Source organism: Schistocerca serialis, chromosome 2 (genome assembly GCF_023864345.2).
Source record: "Schistocerca serialis cubense isolate TAMUIC-IGC-003099 chromosome 2, iqSchSeri2.2, whole genome shotgun sequence".
In the NCBI taxonomy this organism is placed as follows: domain Eukaryota; kingdom Metazoa; phylum Arthropoda; class Insecta; order Orthoptera; family Acrididae; genus Schistocerca; species Schistocerca serialis.
The window spans coordinates 771,105,897-771,125,470 of NC_064639.1; the positions used below are offsets into that span (position 1 = coordinate 771,105,897).

The 19,574-nt window shown below is 37.9% G+C and overlaps 1 protein-coding gene across 1 annotated transcript in view; it reads left to right on the forward strand.

The window, feature by feature from the left end:
* LOC126457993 (serine-threonine kinase receptor-associated protein) overlaps nt 1-6,244 on the forward strand; it is a 76,171-nt gene extending 69,927 nt beyond the window's left edge. The window contains exons 6-7 of the mRNA XM_050094760.1: nt 1,344-1,480; nt 4,620-6,244. Of these exons, the coding sequence (XP_049950717.1) occupies nt 1,344-1,480; nt 4,620-4,819 (337 nt within the window). The 3' untranslated portion in view covers nt 4,820-6,244. The remainder of the gene's footprint in view (nt 1-1,343; nt 1,481-4,619) is intronic.
* The last annotated feature ends 13,330 nt before the right edge of the window (nt 6,245-19,574 follow it).

A 19,574-nucleotide genomic window follows, 5' to 3' on the forward strand; every position in this document is an offset into this window, starting at 1 on the left:
AACCAGTGACAGCCATCTCATAAACAAAATTAACTTTATTTCAACATTGTTATAATTTTTAAAACAATTAAGAAAACAAAATGAAATTGAGCTTGCAGGTAGAATCGAACCCGGATTGGCCATATGACTTTCTAGCATACTTCTGACTGAGCATACTTCACTTGTATGCTAGAATTCTACTTCCGACAGTATATGAGCAGCGTGTATGTTATGCTTGAAACTTTAGAGTCGTTTTCCTTGGATTTTTCTAGCTAGTTCGCTTTAAGACACGTGAGTGGACGCTCTTGAGGTATACTACCAACCTGCAAAGTCTCATCCTCAACTGAATTTCCGAGACCGGAAGGTCCACTTGTGAGAGGGGCATGGTGAAATTGAAACTTGTGGAATTATTCTAAATGTCTGTGTGTGAAGTGAATATTGGATGCTTCAAATTCTCCATTTCTTTGATCTGCAAGCAATGAACTCGAGGCCAAGAAGACAAACTTTTTGGATATTAGTTGGGTTTATGAAATAATTGACACAATATTCTCACTTTTCCCAAGACAACATAACATTGATAAGAACAAGTTGAAAATTGATTGTGTATGGAGATGTCCAGAAGAGGTGTTTAGAGGTAAATATAGTAACAAGAGAAAACCAAATTGGACAACCACCTCTTATGGCTAGTAAGAGAACACGAACGGGACAAATATTACAATCACAGGAATTCCAGTGTGGAAACGATAGAGTGAAGAAGGGTAACCATTGGCCTATAGTTGGCGTATGGTAAATACTACAGCACTGGGAATTGCCAAACTTTTTAGATACTGCTTTTTTTTCTAGTTTAAGTACACAGTTTTATATGCACAATCATGTATGTTAGGGGGTAGGGGAGGGAGATGATTACAAGAAAAAGAAGAGGGCAGAGAGGGCCTAGAAATGGACTGAAAATAGTGTCACAAAATTGAGATTGTGGTTGGGTTGAGGGGGAGTGTGGGGTGGGGTGGGGTGGGGTGGGGGTGTAGTGGGGTGGAGGTTGTTCTCTCAGATTAGCTTTACACAAATTTTGTATTGCAGTAAAAAATCACATATTTTTATACTTCAAAGCATGAAAAATAACAGCTGAATAGGCCTCTAGTCATAACATATTGCTCTCTCTCTCTCTCTCTCTCTCTCTCTCTCTCTCTCTCTCTCCCCCCCCCCCCCCTCCCTCCCTCCCTCCCTCCCTCCTCCCTTCACATCCCTTTCTCTCCTGAAGAGTGTGTGTGTGTGTGTGTGTGTGTGTGTGTGTGTGTGTTTGGTTTTTTTTTTTTTTTTTTTTTTTACACCTGCACAAATAAACCTTAATTGTAAAACATTTTCAGCTTGGAGAAGATAAGAGAATTCACCGTCCCTACACAAGTAAATTCTGCATCGTTGCATCCTGATAAGACTATATTTGTTTGTGGTGGAGAAGACTTGAAAATGTATAAATTTGATTACACTACAGGAACTGAAATTGGTAAGTATCAGTATTGGATGTGTAAAGAAAAAACATTATTTTCTATGCATGTTTGTTGTTGTTTTTAATATCTGTTTATTGTTACAAGGAGACAAAAGTGGCTCACCAATATTTATTTTTAGGCAGTGAAATTCCATATACTACTGATCGTAACTTGTAGAACTTGCGTGTTCTTTCCTTAGGGAGGAAAGAGGAATTGGTTGAGAAAGGTTGGAGAGCGGGTGGTAGGTAATTAGAGGGAACAGGCCTATCTCAATGGAGAGCCAGGGGAGACAGTGGCGATGAAAACGTCAAAGAGAATGAGCTAGTACCACAGAAAAAACATTTGAGAACATGTTCTCATTCAGATTACTTTCTTATCTTCATTTTGTCTCCCTCCCTTTCTCTCTCTTTTAATTGTTCTTCCTTGTCTCATTTTCTCATTGCATGCTGTTTCTTGATTGCAGTATTCATTTAACCTTTAATTTCTCTCCTTTAATCCATCTTTACTTCTCACTTTGTCTTACGTATGATGCCTGAAATGAAGTTATTGTCATCATCAACTGCTCACTGTATTCATGGCTAGGACCGTCTCTGCAATTTTTACCCGCCACACTTCCCTCTGCACCAAGCTGACTATTCCTTTATGCCTCAGAATGAGTCCTATCAAGTGATCCCATCTTTTATCAAAGTTGTGGTATACTACTTATTGACCACACTTCACTTCCCTACACTCCAGACAAATATCTTCGTAACAGATTTCCTAACACTTAAATTTATATTAGATGTTCAGAAATTACTCTGCTTACAGAAATTCTTTTCTTGCTCGTGAGAGTCTGCATTTTAAATCCTCTTTACTTCAGCCATCATCAGTTATTTTGTCACCCAAATAGAACTCATCTTCTTCGTTTGGTATTTCATTTCCTGATCTAATTCCCTCAGTATTGCTTGAAGTAATTTGATTACATTTCATTACCTTTGTTTTACTTTTCTCTCTTTTCAAGATACTATCTGTTATGTTCAGCTATTCTTCAAAGCCCTTCACCATCTCTGACAAAAGACGTGAACAGTATGTCACTCTAGAAGTACCCAAATCTCAAGAGATGGAAGCACATGCCAGAGGCGTTGATGTGTTAGCGCAGAATCTGCGTATACTATTACTGGCACTCAAAAACAATCGTCTACTTATTGGCTTCACGATCTGAATTCACCTTGCATGGCATTAAGTTGTGTTTGAAATGGATTACATTGAGTAGTGACTCAGTTGGGAGAAAATCATAGTTGTAATACTTTCTACTCATTTCAAGTCACAATTTTTCTCTTGCTATAACAATTTCATAAATTTTATTGTATCTTGTGTCAAAATATTCAACCCTGTATGCTTAGTACACCCATTATTCTCAGTTATTTGTTTTACATATTCGAACTTCTGCTGTGCAACAAATTCTGCCTGTTGCTGTACAGTAGAGTGCAAAATTTGAGGCTTCAATGCATTAGTGTAGTATCCTATAAGTATATCCCCTGTTCTAATAAAAGATTTCACAGAGAGACATAAAGAGCAAGGAAGAAGTTAGAAACAGTGTTGGTGTGACAGTCAAGATTTGAAAAGTTAGTTCACTGTTACTTTTGACTCTTCCTCAACATTACCTCACATGGGTTGGTTCAGTTCCTCTCCAGGTCTTCCCATAATCTGCACTCATTATACAATTTTTTTACCCATTTATTTTCTCTTGATGAAAGACTGTTCAAAAATTCCTAAACCAGACAGTTACACTTTTTTAACTTCCCTCTGTTTTCTACCATGGTATTTTGCAGTTGCACATGGAGACACTTTTGTAGCATGTATTTGTATGTATTTTAGACATCAGTATAAATTTGTTAAAGAGAAAGAATAGAAAATAATAATTAAAAAATGTATAAAATTTCATCTTGCTTTCTATTATTAGTTTTGTGCCCAACTTTCTAGTTCTATTTAAATTAGTTAGCATGTGACGTTAATGTACAAAGTTGCAACATTGCTATTACAATTTCTGCAGGCAGATACCATGGTACTCCACTCCCCGTGTTGGTAGAAAATCACTTTGTCTCTATCTCCTATAAAAATTGCATAAAATACTGAAATTTACATGTGGTAAAGATCTCAATAGTATCTCTGTGTCAAAAACCTGTTGTTAATTTTAATTAGGTCCAGAATTATGTTGTTCAGATGAAATTTTTGTGTCAGAAAAGTTTCCTGCTTGAGAATTGGCAGACACAGTGCTTTGTGCAGCAGAGTGGAAAAAAGTGGGAGCTGACAGTGTCAGGTTCCCTTTCCTTTGATATCTGTATTCCTCTGGGAGCATTCCAGCCAGCTTACTGTGTCTTTTAATTTATGATCTCAGCGAGAAAGTAAGCAAACAGCTATCCCTAGTTGCCTCGTAAGGCACTTACACTAAATTCCACAGGCACTTTTCACGATCACATATCTGTATTTGTGAACAACTTAATCCACATAGAAAGTATTGTTCCACTCATTGCCTCATCCCTATGAATTTCAGTCTTGATGATAAACATCTGCAGCTGTCATTGTTTGCGCATTGCCTGGACCTCAAATTCTGTGTGTTTAAATGCTGTACCTTTCCAGGGACTATCAGGCGAAAATGCTACATCTGTATATTGTTTAATCTTTACCTGATAAAAGCCATTTTAGAACCTTCCTGAGTTCATATTTTTATACTGTTCTTTAACTTTTCCTCAGTATTACAAAATAATTGTAGTCTTTGCTTGTTCCAAAGGTATGTTGTGTTGCGACCTTCGATTTGTTCTGTATGACCTCCCAGATAATTTGTAATCATCGGACGTACTAGTCATGTAAAATACTAATCAAAAAATCTGCTTACAGTTACAATCATCTGTAATTACTTTCACACATCTCACAGAAGTATAAGCAACATTTATTACTGTTTACAACAAGTGTGTAGTACTTCTGAAAACTTGCTGTTACTTCACAAGTTCATTTTCATCTTTTATTTATGTTTTGTATAGCATTTCATATAGAAGATTATGGTTATTTAGTGGTTAGAGTATGTTCCCCATTTAATGATTGGACCGTTTTTCTGTGTTTAAATATTTGTGTGTTTTAAAGCAGTGATATTATATTTTAACAATGTTTTTCATTTAGAATCCTTCAAAGGTCACTTTGGACCAGTTCACTGTGTGAGGTTCTCCCCTGATGGTGAGCTGTATGCTTCTGGTTCAGAGGATGGAACTTTACGTTTGTGGCAGACAACTGTTGGCAAGACGTATGGCTTGTGGAAATGCATTGAGGGAACACTGGCAGAGCCAATTGCCCCACAAAAGCAGGAAGTTTCAGCCAGCTAGAATTGACTGCTATGGAAGTCTCGTATTTATTTGACTTTATAAATATGTATAAAAAGAATTATCTTCTGACAGCTGAATCTCTCTCGTGTTGTCATGATTTTCAGTGACTGAGGACACTTCGTATGATAGGGTTTCAAGGAAAATGGAGGAGGAGAAAGAAACTTACTGCTTCATTTCATGTTTCTCTGGGAGAGATGTGATTTTTTTTTTTGGATGCATTCATGTGACAATTACCATGAACGAAGACATCACTTGTGGTAGTTCTGAATTGTTTAAACACTTTTTTTTAAGTGAGCCACAAAATATTTAATGGCTCACCAAGTTGTACTTGTGCAATTTTAACCCAAGTCTTTAGAACTCCCTGCATTTAGAACTGTTACTTTCTTTGTGTAGTCAGTTCAGCTCCTATTAGAAATATTTAAGCATTTTTGTTATAAATTGTTTTGCTTTGTAGTAAATATTGATGTGTAGCTTTCTGGGAATCACAGTGAGGAAATGTATTCATCAGACCATTAAATCATTAAGTAGTATTTACAAATGGCAGTATTTCCAACTTTGATTGATCTTAGCTATGGTAGTATATATTTTGCAGCTTACTCAATGTGCAGTAGTTTCAACTGTAGAGCCATGTTAGTAATTGAAAAACTTTGCTCCTGTGAATATAGTACCTTTACTCATGGAAATTTCAGATTATAGACTCTTAAATTGTCCAGTTGTAAAAATATACATAAATGTGGTTTCATGGAGTATAAAATTTTATGATGATTTATTGACAATCTTTGCTTTGCTTTTTGTGTTGAAACCGTTATATTTTATGGCTTATGTTTTTATTTCTGATTCAGATTTCTCACAGTAATGTTTTATGGTTTAACCAGAGCAGTTCTAAATGAGTATTGTGGGCTGAATGTAGTAATTTTTCATTGTTGTGTAAAGCTAATTTTTAATTCATGACAAATAGGATAAGGGTATAGACATAATTCTAGTATAATTGTGCATTTCAATAAATGTAAGCATTCATTGTAGGTGATGGTATATCTTTTTGTACATGTATGACTGTAAGTGGGACAGGTATGCCAAGTTCCTGGGGTCAATGCTAATTTGGAATCAGTTTCCACAGTGCATTTACTAGGGCCATGAATTAGAAATGTGGGAGGGGGCATACCAAATGAATATTTTTCTTGGGCTGTGTTCGTAAAAAGAACACATGGGGTATACGAAGTGGTTTGAGCATAGTGTATTTTATAACATTAATACTTTTTATACCATTAATAAATAGTAGCTTCCATTTTGTACAGTGTATTTATTGTGTGGAAGAACTAAGCCATTATAAGAGTATGTATGCCCTGTATATTATTGACTGTATGAAATTAATTATGTAAAAAGTTCATTGTAAAATGAAATAAATCTGTACATGTTTTGTTCATATATGATGTAAAGATCTGTATTAGTTTTTAGTACAATCATAACAATTGCAGTAAACAGGTCCCAGAAACTTCCATGAAATACGCTCAACTGAACAAGAAGCACTTCCGGGTGAACAATGTAGTGCTTGGGTATGGTACCATTTTAGTAAAAATATGTAAGTAGGTGCTGAATATGAAGTTCTGTCAAATTAGAGTTGAATAAATGGGAAACATGAATAATTGTTCCATGAAGGCAAAAACTCTTAAGAAGCTCGTAGAGACAAAAAAAAGTGAATCAAAATGAGAAGTCGGGGTTGCAGTACTCAAGCATCATTTGTTGCTGACAAAAAGAGATAGGTTAGCAGTGAGGTAGTGAGAGGGTGAGGGGTAGGGGGACAAACTGCCTCTATACCAGTAAAAGGCATTGAGTAATACAATGCTTATACTTGTGCTTGGGTTCCTCTTCTAGTCCAGTTTATCTGAATTACTTAACATTCTCACTCTAAGAAAGGGCAGCCAACTTGATAGGCCACTACATATGAAGCTACAACTGTTAACCTCAATTTTATTGTATTTTGTTAATAATTTATTTCAAGTTAAATAATAGGTGTACTCATGTAGGGAATTTGAGGACTTCGTACAGGTGTTTTACCATTGTAGTTTGTCGCAGCATGGATCACCTATCCTTCATTACATTAAAATGTTGCATAAAAACACACTTCTTATTTTTCTAACAAGAAGTGCTGTTGTGGAACAGCATGTGAAAATAGGGTGCAGGAGACTGCTTGATGACATTGGACTAACTTTCCTTTCGTTTACCACGTGTGCCATTTCAGTCTTGTTGTCTACCTGTATTCTGAAGAATGAATATTAAAAAATTCTAGAGATTTAACTGTAGTTTAAAGTGTGTATGAGTGTGTGGGCATGTGCATGTGCACACTTGCTCCAGCTTTTTCTGGTTTTGGAAACAATACTATACCTTTCAGACTCAAATTAAAACCATACCCAGTTAGCAGCTTGGTGTACAAATAATTATATTTGGGTATTCCCGTTTGCGTTATGGATATTATTATTTTTTGTAGAGCCATCTGTACAGAAAAAACTGGTTAAATTGCATAAATACGAGGATTGACTGAAAAGTAATGCCTCCAACTTTGTAACTCTTCAACAGTTGGCAGCATTGTTCCGTAGCCTCTTCTCTACAGTTCCAGTTGGCGGGAAGCCTTAGCATTGAACAGTTGTGTTGTTAACAGTGTAAAGTATGGAACCCTGCGCAGATAATCGGTCAATGCAATTTAAGAAACGTACAGTCACTGAATTCTTGACAGCAGAAGGTGATTGTGATGATGAGAGTACTGTGTGTCATTGGGCGAAAAAGTTGAGGTGGGAACATCTGACCTGCGTGACAGAGTTGGACATCCTGTGACAGCAACCACAGAGTTTTACAAGCAAAATGTTGACAGATTGATTCAGGACGATCGTCGTATCACTCAGAGAGAAATTGCAAGCACATTTGGCTTTTCACAAGAACGTGTGGGGTCACATTTTTGCTTTGCTTGGCAATCGTAAGATCTTTGCACGATGGGTAGCCCGGATGCTGACTTGTGAAATGAAAGCGCACAGATGTTACGAGAATGAAGGTGATACCTTTCTCCATCCAATTGTCACAGCAGACGAAATGTGGGTACACGATTACAACCTGGAGACGAAACGTCAGTCTGTGGAATATAGACACAAAGTCTCGCACCAGAAAAAGAAATTAAAGACGCAGCCTTCAGCTGGAAAAATCATGGCCACAGTGTCCTGGGACGGAGATGGTGTTATCAATGTTGATTTCCTTGATCGTGGAACAATAATAATTTGAGTGTTACATCACAACGCTGCGAACTCTGAAATGATGGCTAACAAGGGCCCGAAAAGAAAGGGAAATGTTTTCGAGCAGCATGACAAAGCCAAACCACATACTTCACGTGCCACCACAGCAGAAATTCAGAGACTGAATCTCACCACCTTATGGCATCCTCCATACAGTCCAGATTTAGCACTATCTGACTTCCATCTATTCCCGATAATAAAAGATGATCTGCGGGGACATTATTATGCTTCTGATGAAGACGTTGAGAGAACTGCGAGACTGTGGTTGTGGAAACTGAGCGTCGACTTCTTCTGTGACGGCTTCAGAAAATTTGTTCATCATTGGCAGAAGTGTATCCAATTGGCTGGTGATTATGTGGAAAAGTGAATATTGGTAATAACGATCACAGTCTAAGGATTATTTCTGCATGTGATGTATTAAAATATTCCCATCCAAACCCAATTAACGAAGGTGGAGGCATTTCTTTTCATTCAACCCTCGTATTAATGATGCAACAAAAAATGATGGTGACCGAATAACATGGAATTACTGCAGATTCTTTCAGTGTAACTACTGTTGTGCTAATAATTATTTAAAACTGTCCTGAATCTTAAGTGCAAATAAGACAAAGGCAGAAAATTGTGAAGTGTTAAATAACAATTTATTGTGGCTGCTCCTCTCAGTAACTGCATACTTAGATTCATTCCAGATTTCCACAAGTTTATCTTTTATGATTTGTTTGCCTCAAAGTGGTTGTCTTTGTGTGTATTGCTTGATGTACATTGTGTCAGGACATACTCTGTGAAGCAACAGTGACTATAACAGTGCTTTATGTACACTTAAAATTTACGAAAGATTGATGCAGATTTTGGTATTGCAATTGCCTGCCTTTGAAGAAATGAGTAAGTAATTATTTTCTTAGGACAACAGTGTTGCAGCATGCATGGAAAATGAGGATATATCCCCTGAGGAAAACTGTGTAACTGTCAAGAATCTTCGACTACTGTATTTACCTGATTATAAGATGAGATTTTTCCCCAAATTAGCCATTTAAAAAATACAGGGTTGTCTTATATTCACAGATTAAACTATTGCTGCTGAAGTCAACAAGGGGGGGAAGGGAGAAAAATCACCAAATAGCTGTGTTCTCAGGTCACACTGTAACTACAACATATTTGGAAGAAATAGCCAAATGTGTGTGACAACAAAGATGTAAGTTTCACATGTCTTGCTAAGATGATGATGATGATGATGATGATGATGATGATGATGATGATGATGATGATGATTTAAAATAGTGATACCACAGACAGGCTAACTAAGCAAAAAAGGCAGTGAAGTTAGAAATTAATGAAAATAATTTCTTTTTGTATATTTCTCCATATATTATCAAAGGATACACAATGAATCAATGGCAAAGGCTCGATTATGGGTTGTCAGGGTCATTTTATACTGAGATAAATACATTACCTCACACAAAAATGAATATATCGAAAGGACATCTCACTTGAGGAATACTAAAATTATAAGGAGACCGAATGGCTGGACATTACTTACCTTCAGAAGACAGAATTCCAGTACTGCCAATACACGTGTGAAAGTGCAAAAAGTAGTCCAGCTTTTGGAACTATTATCTTCTTCAGAGAAGAAAGAGGGTAGGATTGTGTGGAGGTGGAGGGACAGTATCTAACTAAGGTGCCCTTTCATGGGATGTGAAAGCATTCATGGACAATGAGCTGGCCGAGTTTAGTGACATTACATGGAATTTCATGTTCCACTTCATTGCAAAGTGTTAAAGGAAGAAACTGTTAAGTCGGATTTTTACTCAGTTCAAAGGAGGAAAGCTGCTTCAAAGCACTGGTACATTGAGGATCTCTTGCAAATGCATCACTTTTGGTATTATTTGTTATAGTTAAATGTAAAATAGTGATATTTATGGGTACAGTCTTTAGGTATTTGTATAAATTGTGTAAGATAGAACTAAGACAATGCTGCCGTGTGAACTGTAACTGACAGTCAAGAGCTACAAAGTGAAAGGTAGCAGTTGTGCATGTGGGTACTGACAGTTCAAAAGGCACTAAAAAATTCGACGACATTTTTCCCTCTCCACTTGAGAGAGATTATTTGTTTGATTTTGCGAATGTGACGGGGAATGTGGACCAATGAATTGCAAGCCTGCAATCTGTGTCACTGGCTGACTCCCCCTTTTTTGAAGATCACTATCAGAATTAATGCAGCTATTTTATGCACTTCTTAGTTCGTAAAAAAGAACTACAGCTGGAGAGCACTGTGGTAATAAATCATGATGAGGAAAACCATATTCTATGAGATACAGCAGGTCATTTCAGAGTGTTCCAACAGCCGCAACAGTTACCAAGTCTTGCGTGCTTCGCATTGACAATCACATCCGATGTGAGTGTGAGAGGAGAGATGAAGAGAAGTTGCCAGAGAGAGTTGGTCAAACGTAGTTCACTGATAAACAGTGCAAGCTTCAGTACACAAATATCAACAGGTAACTTCTCTCACTAATTTTTGAACTTGTGTAATAATTATATCCATTCTGTACAGCCAAATTTTTATGCAAGATTGTGCTGCTTCTATTCCCCATGACAGAATATTAAATATGGTGATAAATTTATAGAACTGCACCTCCTGGATTTTACAGGTGTCAAGACTCTGGGGTTTAATATTTGCAAGTCTCAATTTCACTTAAAGCTTTGTCAGTAGCTTGATTTACAGAGGAATATGCAACTAGTTTTTTGTATTTTAAGGATTGATTGCAGTAATCTCTTGCACAATAACTTCCAAGCATTGTATTTAGTAGTGCAACAATCGAATGGTTATCCTGCCTATTGCAGCCATTTTTTTTCCCCTCTGTATAATTTCTGTAGACATCATTGTGTACAGTTCCAACTAAAACAACATTAAGGATACATAGAAAGTAAAAATTTAGGAGAGATGGCAAAAGAGACACTTTGCCTCCAAAACTTCACAATGCTTCTCATAAAGCATTTACCCTGGCAATCTTGAAGACAGGCACACTTCTTATATCATGGTTTTATGCTACACTGAATACAGCAGCAGCATAGCTTTTTCGTATAATGGGGCAAAGACTTAATCACAAAAAGTCGTCCATTGTGTTTGCAGTGAACAGTATACAGACAATTTACTGGAAGGTGTACAACACCATACAGTCTGTGGGGAAATGTAATTTCTTTTGAGACTGATCCCTTACCTGATGATCCAACATGAACTATCTCATTGGTTTTAATGTCTCCTTAGGCTAATGGTTAGAATTGCTGTCTAGTGATTTGTGGTTCTTGGGTTCAATTTCTCCTACCCTCAAAATTTTATTCCACAATGAATACTGGAATTCAGTCCATCCAGTCTTATGAGACCAAAGGAGAAGTTGTTTGGGAAAATAACTAATAAAATTGGTGGATACACTAGCAAAACATCAGATTGGAAGACCTCTACCAGGGTGGAGCCGATAAGAGAGACTTATTTTTATTCATATAGTGCATATCGATAGATAATCAAAAGAAATTACAGACCTTCAGACATTTCACATATGCCCCAGGGAAGACACTGCAGTTTTGTAATGAACTTATCCTTCTTAATATGGATGCAAAGCAAAATATAAACTTGCGTACTGTTTATGCGTATACTTTCCTACTGAGAAGTTCTTTATTCAGTGGAACGTTATGCACTGTGTTTGCTTCTGGAGTAACCTAAACTGGGATTTGTTCTAATACTTTTTAGCAGTTTGTAGTTGTGTTCCCATTAGATTACAATTGAAGCAGGTACTTGGTGTGTATTGCAGTAAATGTATGAAAAATGTGGTCACTTTATTGACTTGGATGCACCATTTTTGAGAGAGAACTGCGAACACTGGTGGTTTGCATACGACACTAACAAAGTGTAGAATTATTCACATCTTCAGATACGTCCCTAACACTTGTTGTTATTAATAAGTTTAAAAAAAAGTGAGTTGTAAAATAAAACCTGAGCATTGAAGAGTTGGTGTTCTGTGTAAATAAGAGAAGGAATAATACCTGATCAATTTTTCTCGAAAAAGACTGCAAGCAAAAGTAGCAAATGTTCTTGTTAAGGGACAGGACTAAGTAAAATGCTTGAGGAATGATTAAATGTGTCCCGTTATTATGAATGTCACTTCAGAACTGTGGAAGTGCAAGTATGATAGGTATGTGTTCATATCACATTATCGGGGTTGGGCGCAACAAGTAAAGTTGTGAGAACAAAGCCTTTCGCGGCGACACTGATGCGTAAAACTTTCTAGGTCTTCTTGCCATGTCAATTCAGGATTTGACACAGCAAGAAAACCATGAATGTTTTACATAACCAAAGTTGTGTTAAATACATCTTCCAAGTCAAATGCAAACATATTTCAGGTTACTGACACAGCTTTTGCTGTGTATTTGGTGTAGTTACTAGAGGTTCACAGTGGGGTGACTGTTATTTTCCAAGTTCGATTTTTTTTTTTTTTTTTTTTTTTTTCTCCTTTCCCCTTTGTACTACACACTAATGTGGTTACATAGTATAAAAAATATTATTTTTGGTAATTTGGGCTCTTCTAGAAATGGGAAGGCCATGCTCCTAGGTATCTACATTTGGAAGACAAAAATGATATAGCTGATTTACTTTTTTAATCTTACAACTTATTACATTGAAGTAGCAGATTAACCAATTACTTTCAGTTTAATTATTGAATTTGTAGTATTAAGTGCAATAATTGAATTTATAACATTACCCTGTAAGTGAGGCAAGTATGATGAGAAAATCGCATTTCTGTTAATAAACCCATGTTCTTTGATAATATCTCTTTCTATGCCATTTAACTTATGGTGATACTCTTGCTATAAACTGGAGAACACACTGCTTTTGTTTCTCCCTTTTTTGTCATAAATAATTTGTTGTAGTTCTTCATGAGTTTGATGATGCCTCTTTCTGCTGTATCATTTTCAACATTCAGTTTATTCAGTACTTCTGAAGCAGTGATGAAATCTTCATTTTTCATGCCACTATGAAGGAGCTGTCTTGAAACTTCTCACTCAGGTCCAGTCTGACAAAAACTGTCATTTTATTGGAAACAAATTGTTTAATCCTATTACTGATGATTTATGTTATCTGATTGTTTTTTATTTTAATATTTCCATGATTTAACGCATTGACCTTTTTTTTTAAGGTGATAGATCAGGAGACAGGTGTTGTAAATATTTTTTTTAGTTTGTGTGAAGCCACATGAAAGATGTCACAAGTGGACCTTCAAAAGAACACTGAAATCCACAATTGCTCTTTGGTTGCAGAAGGGGCGAAGAATCACTCTTCAACATGCACAATGACAAGGAAAATACAAACTGCAATCTTTTCATGGGGTGATAATTCGTATTCATCATGGAACACAAACATTTTGAAGCAATAAATGGTTTTTACCATCCAGCTTGCATGATGGATAGTCCTTGGAACATGGAAAGGTACTTGGGAGTCATTGCTGTTTGACATCCTGTTCTCTTTTCTTTTTACTTGTGGGGATGTTATTTTTGAGACTACTTTATCAGCTGGTGTTCCTGGAGCTTTCTCAAAATCAAGTAACTCTGACTTTGCACTTCTGGAAGATGACACCAATTTGGTAAATCAGCCTGAGAAAAAATATTAGAAAGATCTTAAAATACCGAAATGTGAATAGAAGACCGCACTGAATGAGTTGAGTTTTTCTCTTATTTTTGAATGTATTTATGTATAACATTTATGTTATTAATTAAAAAATAAATAATTTAGTGATTTGTTGAATTTCACATTCATTTTGCTCTAGCCTCTTCCTAGCTACCCTGCCCAATAAGATGTCCTTGTTTTGTTTCTCAAGCAGCAGGTAACTGATTTGGTGCATGAACCTTGGCTGTCTTTTCAACCTTTCGTCGATCAAAAACTTTTTCTTCTTCAGTGGTAATGATACTTAATCCATTAGAAGTCAGAATATCAAAAATTTATTTTGTTAAACAAAATCTGGCCATTTTGCTTATGCCTGACAAACTTGCAGCATGATTTTGTAGTTTCCTCCATGCTGATATCAAACTTCTAATTTTGGCATGCTATTTCTCAGCTCCTGTGTCAGAATTTGTGCTTTCCCAACCAAATCATCACTGCTGCATGGATAGTGTAACATAGTTAATTTACATTTCTGCAAACAGTACAAGAAAACTGTAAATGATTTTTATGAAAATAATCAGTTTTTAAAAATGTAATTGGAAATCTGTAACAGGAGAAAATATACACAAGTGTATTCACCTTTGCAAGCCTTAGGAGCCAGTGGCTCTTTCTGGCAGAAGGGGTGAACGAGAAGAAAAAGAGTAAAGGAAAGGTCTGGTGAGGTTACATAAAAGTCGCCCAGAATCCCAGGTCAGGGGAGACTTACCAGATGGGATGAGAAGGAAAGACTGATTGTTGGGGACTGCACCAGACAATATTTGAAGACCTGAGAACTAAAGATGGAAAATAAGGTACTACACAAGACGGAGATTACTGAAAAAACATCCTGCAAGAGTTCATAAGAGCAAAAAATTAAGTGCATTGTATGTGGTAGAGGCAGGAGGGCAGGAAAAAAACTGACTGGTCAAAACGCAAAAGTATAGAAATCTAAAAGGGGATGAAGAAAGGTGTAGCTACTGAGAAGAGATGCTGAGACAGAAGAAGTTACAAATTAAGGCTGGGTGGCTGACGAGAACCAAGGACGTAGATTAATGCCAGTTCCCATCTACTGAGTTCTGAGAAACTGGTGTCTGGGGGAGAATCCAGATGGCCCTTGTTGTGAAACAGGTGCTGTGTTATGTTGCAGGGCACAATCTGCAACAGGGTATTGTCTTGTTAGTATAAACCCTCTGCCTATGCTCATTCATCCTACCATAACTTCATGGTAGTCATGCCAATGTAAAATACTGAACACTACATAACAGCTGGTACACCACATTTGTCATTTCACATTCGGCTCTCCCTTTGATAGTACAGGGTGACACACAATAATGGGAATATTTGAAATGAGTAGTGGCAGCCATGGGCAGATGGCAGCACTGAGGGTTCATGACAGCTTGTAAACAGTCCGCCCAGTGGAACGGACAACAGCATGAATTAGCCATAAAAATGTTTTATAAAAAACAATGATAGTTTGGTAGCGACGCAGAAGGTGTTTCGATGTTTTTATGATTTAGGACGTCATTATGCCATTCCGTCAAAACGTGATAAAATGTTGGATTAAAAACTTTGACGAGTCTGTAAAGCATGTTGGGTTACAACAGTGGTATGTAGGCAAGCTTTGTCCAGTTGGATACACCACTTGGAATACTGTTTATAAGTGGTAGCACAACTTGTCAAATCACCAGACTGACACACACATCTGCAGTCAGGGTGCATGGGATAGACATGAGTGTGCTCCTGGTGTCATACGGAATCGCACCCCAAACCATGACTGCAGTTGAAGGTCTAGTGTGTCTAGCACGCAGATAGGTTGACTGCAGGCTCTCAACTAATCGGCTCCTAACCAACAAATGACCATAACTGACACTGAGGCAGAACCAGTTTTCATCAAAAAACACAACAGACCTCCATCATGCCCTCCTATGAACTCTCACTTGACACCACTGAAGTTGCAAATGGCAGTGGTTTGGTGACAGTGGAATGCATGCTGGAGGGTGTCTGGCTTGGAGCCATCCTTGAAGTAATCTAGTTGTAACAGTTTGTTGTCACTTTGTTGCCAGGTGATACACAAATTGCTGCTGCAGATGCTTTACAATGCTTCAGAGCCCCACACCAAACACAAAGGTTGTCCCTCTTGGTACTGCCATGTGACTGTCCGGAGCCCAGTCTTCTTGCGACTGTACATTCTCGGGACCACCACTGCCAACAATTGTGTACAGTGGCTACACTCCTGCCAAGTCTTTCTGCAATATCCCAGAAGGAGCATTCAGCTTCTCGTAGCTCTATTACATGACCTTGTTCAAACTCAGCGAGGTGTTGACAATGGCGTCCTTGTCACCCTAAAGACATTCTTGACCAACGCCAACTCACCACATCCAATCTCAGAAGTAACTAACACTGCTCACGACCATTACATCATTTATTTAAAGCAAACATGATTTGTATACTCATAATCGTGTTACTTGTGCCATTCTTATGTGACTGGTGCGAAATTTGAATAGACATCATCTTTCAGGTGTAGAAACATGCCTACAGACTTTCGTTTATCATACAGCTCCTCCTTGGTGTTGCAGTTTTTTTCCATCCATGTCTTTGTTGTGACAGAGACTCTTTACAGCAATACATCACCATTCTCACCTCAGCCGTCACTAGATGTAATTGCCACACCAGCCTAGTTCAAAACCAGATTTCCTGAGCCATCAGAGCCAACACTAATATTACTGATCCCACCAAAAAAGAACTTAGGAGTACATCTTTTGTCACTTAGTATTATCCTGGTCTTCAATGTATTTATCAGCTGCTTTGATAAGGCTATGACTTCCTAAAATCATGCTCTGAAATGAGGTCCATTTTATTCGCCATTTTGCCTGCCATACCTAGAGTAGCTTTGTCAGCCTCCCAATTTCCACAGTGTCCTTGTCACACACTATGCTTTTTCTGCACCCATTTCCCTACCCTGTGGCTCCTGCCCTGTAGACCATCCCTGCTGTTTCACCACAGGTGCCATCTGGATTCCTCCCCCCACCAGTTTCTTAGAACTCAACAAGTTGGAACAGCGTTACACCATGTCCTTAGTTCTCATCAGCCACCTGGCCTTAATTTATGACTTCTTCTGTCTCAGCATTTCTTCTCAGTAACTATTCCGTTCTTCACCCACTTTTAGTTTCCTGTCTTTCGTGTTCTTACCTGTCAGTTTTTCCCTGCCCCCCACTTGTACATGATGTTTTGTCGATAATCTCTGTATTGTGTAGTACCTTATTTCCCATCTGTAAGCTCTCAGGTTTTCAAACCAACCTTGTCCAGAACAGTCCCCAAGAATGTCTTTCCTTCTCACCCTATCCAGTAAGTCTCTCTTGACCTGGGGTTCTGAGCAGCTTTTCTGAACTCTCCCGATTTCCTAAACTTCACCAGTCCTTTTCTTTCACTCTCTTTTCCTTCATCCCTTCTGTCAGGAGGAGCCACTGGCTCCAAAAGCTTGCAAATTTCAATGTGCTTGTTGGCAACTCTATATCTCCTCCATATGGTGAGTAGCAATCTATTATTTCCATAATACTGATGTTATTCCATCCTGTATGTTCTATAGTTCAGTTACATTATATTTTTAAGGTTTCTCTGATATTAGGTCTGTTAGACAAGTATCTGTCTTGTGTCTCTCTCTCTGATGGATTTGAGTCTAGCGCACTTGCATGAACTGACCTTGAACCTTTGTGCGCATGCATGAATTTTTTTTCTGCCTGTTGATAGTGTCAGTTGCTGGCAAGCAGCAGTTGAGTGAGGTAGTGCTAATATCGCGGTTTTCATTGCAAGGGAAATGATGAAATAGCTGGAGCAGTGTTACTGCATCAAATTTTGCCAGAAACAGGGCGAATAGCCAGGTGAAAACATTTGGAGGATTCAGATTTTGGTGACGATTCTGTGGGCATACCACAGATTAAGGAGTGGTACAACCGGTTTAAAGACAGCTACATCATCATTAGAATGTGAGCTACACTTTGGTCAGCCATCAACATGCCGAAATGACTAGGTCATTGCCACAGTCCTTCATGACAATACTCCAGCACATTCCTCACCCTTGATTCGGACTTCTTTGGTGGAACCCAGATTGCTGTGCTTCAACAGGCACCTTATTCTCCTGATATGACACCCTGCAGCTTCTAGCTGTTGGCCAAACTCAAGACGCTATTGAAAGGAATGCGATTTCAGACAAGAGAAGACACTATGGCAGCAACGACAGTCGAGCTAAACTCCATTCCAAAAGAGTTTTTCTGCATGTTCCAATAATAGTGGCACCACTGGGAAATGTGTGTGGAGTCCGAAGGGAAATAGTTTGAGGGTGATTAGGTGTCCAACACCCCAGATAAGCCAATTGTGTCCACCCACCCAGCCCAGCCCAGCCCTATTGTCAGATTTTTTTCTAACAGACCTTGTGAGTGACAGCTTGCTTCCAGCTATTTCATGGGTATAATATCCAAGTAAATAAATTTTCTTCTGTTAACAAATGTTTACATGCTTTTGCTACAACTGCTACATTTTCTCTAAAGTGAAAGACTGTCGGGATGGTGCAGACTGGGTCATGGACAGGAATCTCTCAGCCTGGTCTGTCTTCCTTCTGCCTGTCTCAAGGTCATTTACCTGTAGTGTCACCTAGTCAATGTGAATAGTGCTGCAAGAGTGCATTCTGTTAAGAAGACTGAAGTAAACAAACTACCTACACTGGGTAATGAATGAATCTGTCATGCAAAATTCAATATTTTTGGTAACTGATTGTTTTATTTATTTATTTATATATAAAAACAAAGATGAGGTGACTTACCGAACGAAAGCGCTGGCAGGTCGATAGACACACAAACATACACACAAAATTCAAGCTTTTGCAACAAACTGTTGCCTCATCAGGAAAGAGGGAAGGAGTGGGGAAGACGAAAGGAAGTGGGTTTTAAGGGAGAGGGTAAGGAGTCATTCCAATCCCGGGAGCGGAAAGACTTACCTTAGGGGGAAAAAAGGACAGGTATACACTCGCACACACGCACATATCCATCCACACATACAGACACAAGCAGACATATTTAAAACCCACTTCCTTTCGTCTTCCCCTCTCCTTCCCTCTTTCCTGATGAGGCAACAGTTTGTTGCGAAAGCTTGAATTTTGTGTGTATGTTTGTGTTTGTTTGTGTGTCTATCGACCTGCCAGCGCTTTCGTTCGGTAAGTCACCTCATCTTTGTTTTTATATATAATTTTTCCCACGCGGAATGTTTCCCTCTATTATATTTATTTATTTATTTGGATTTTCCGAACTTGAAGGCCCAAGGGCTCCTTCCGCTCATTCTACTGAGCCAAAATTTCACACAGCTTATTTTTACTTGAAGTGGAACCAAACTGGAGGATAGCTCAAAGGAAAGTAAAAAAGAGTGCCAAATAAAGAGTTACACGACTCCACAGGCAACTGCCATTCTATAGTTACCAAGGAGAGAATCTCTGTTTTGTAAACAGCAAAAAAAGTTTCATAGTTGCCTATTAGAGTTCAGTTGTGTCAATAGAACTCATCACAATAATGTCAAAAACAGGTGAGAATGAAGTTGAATTATACATGTACGCAGCTCCATTGTATTTTTTCAGGTACTGTATCAAAGCAGTCACTTCTATTGATAAAAATCCTGTTCATCTCTATTTACACGAAAAGTTTGTGTTAGAAAAGGTGCTATGAAATGAAAAGACATTGAACATGTTTTCAATTTATATACAAACAATATTTTTATACACATTATTACAATAATAAATAAACTGGCA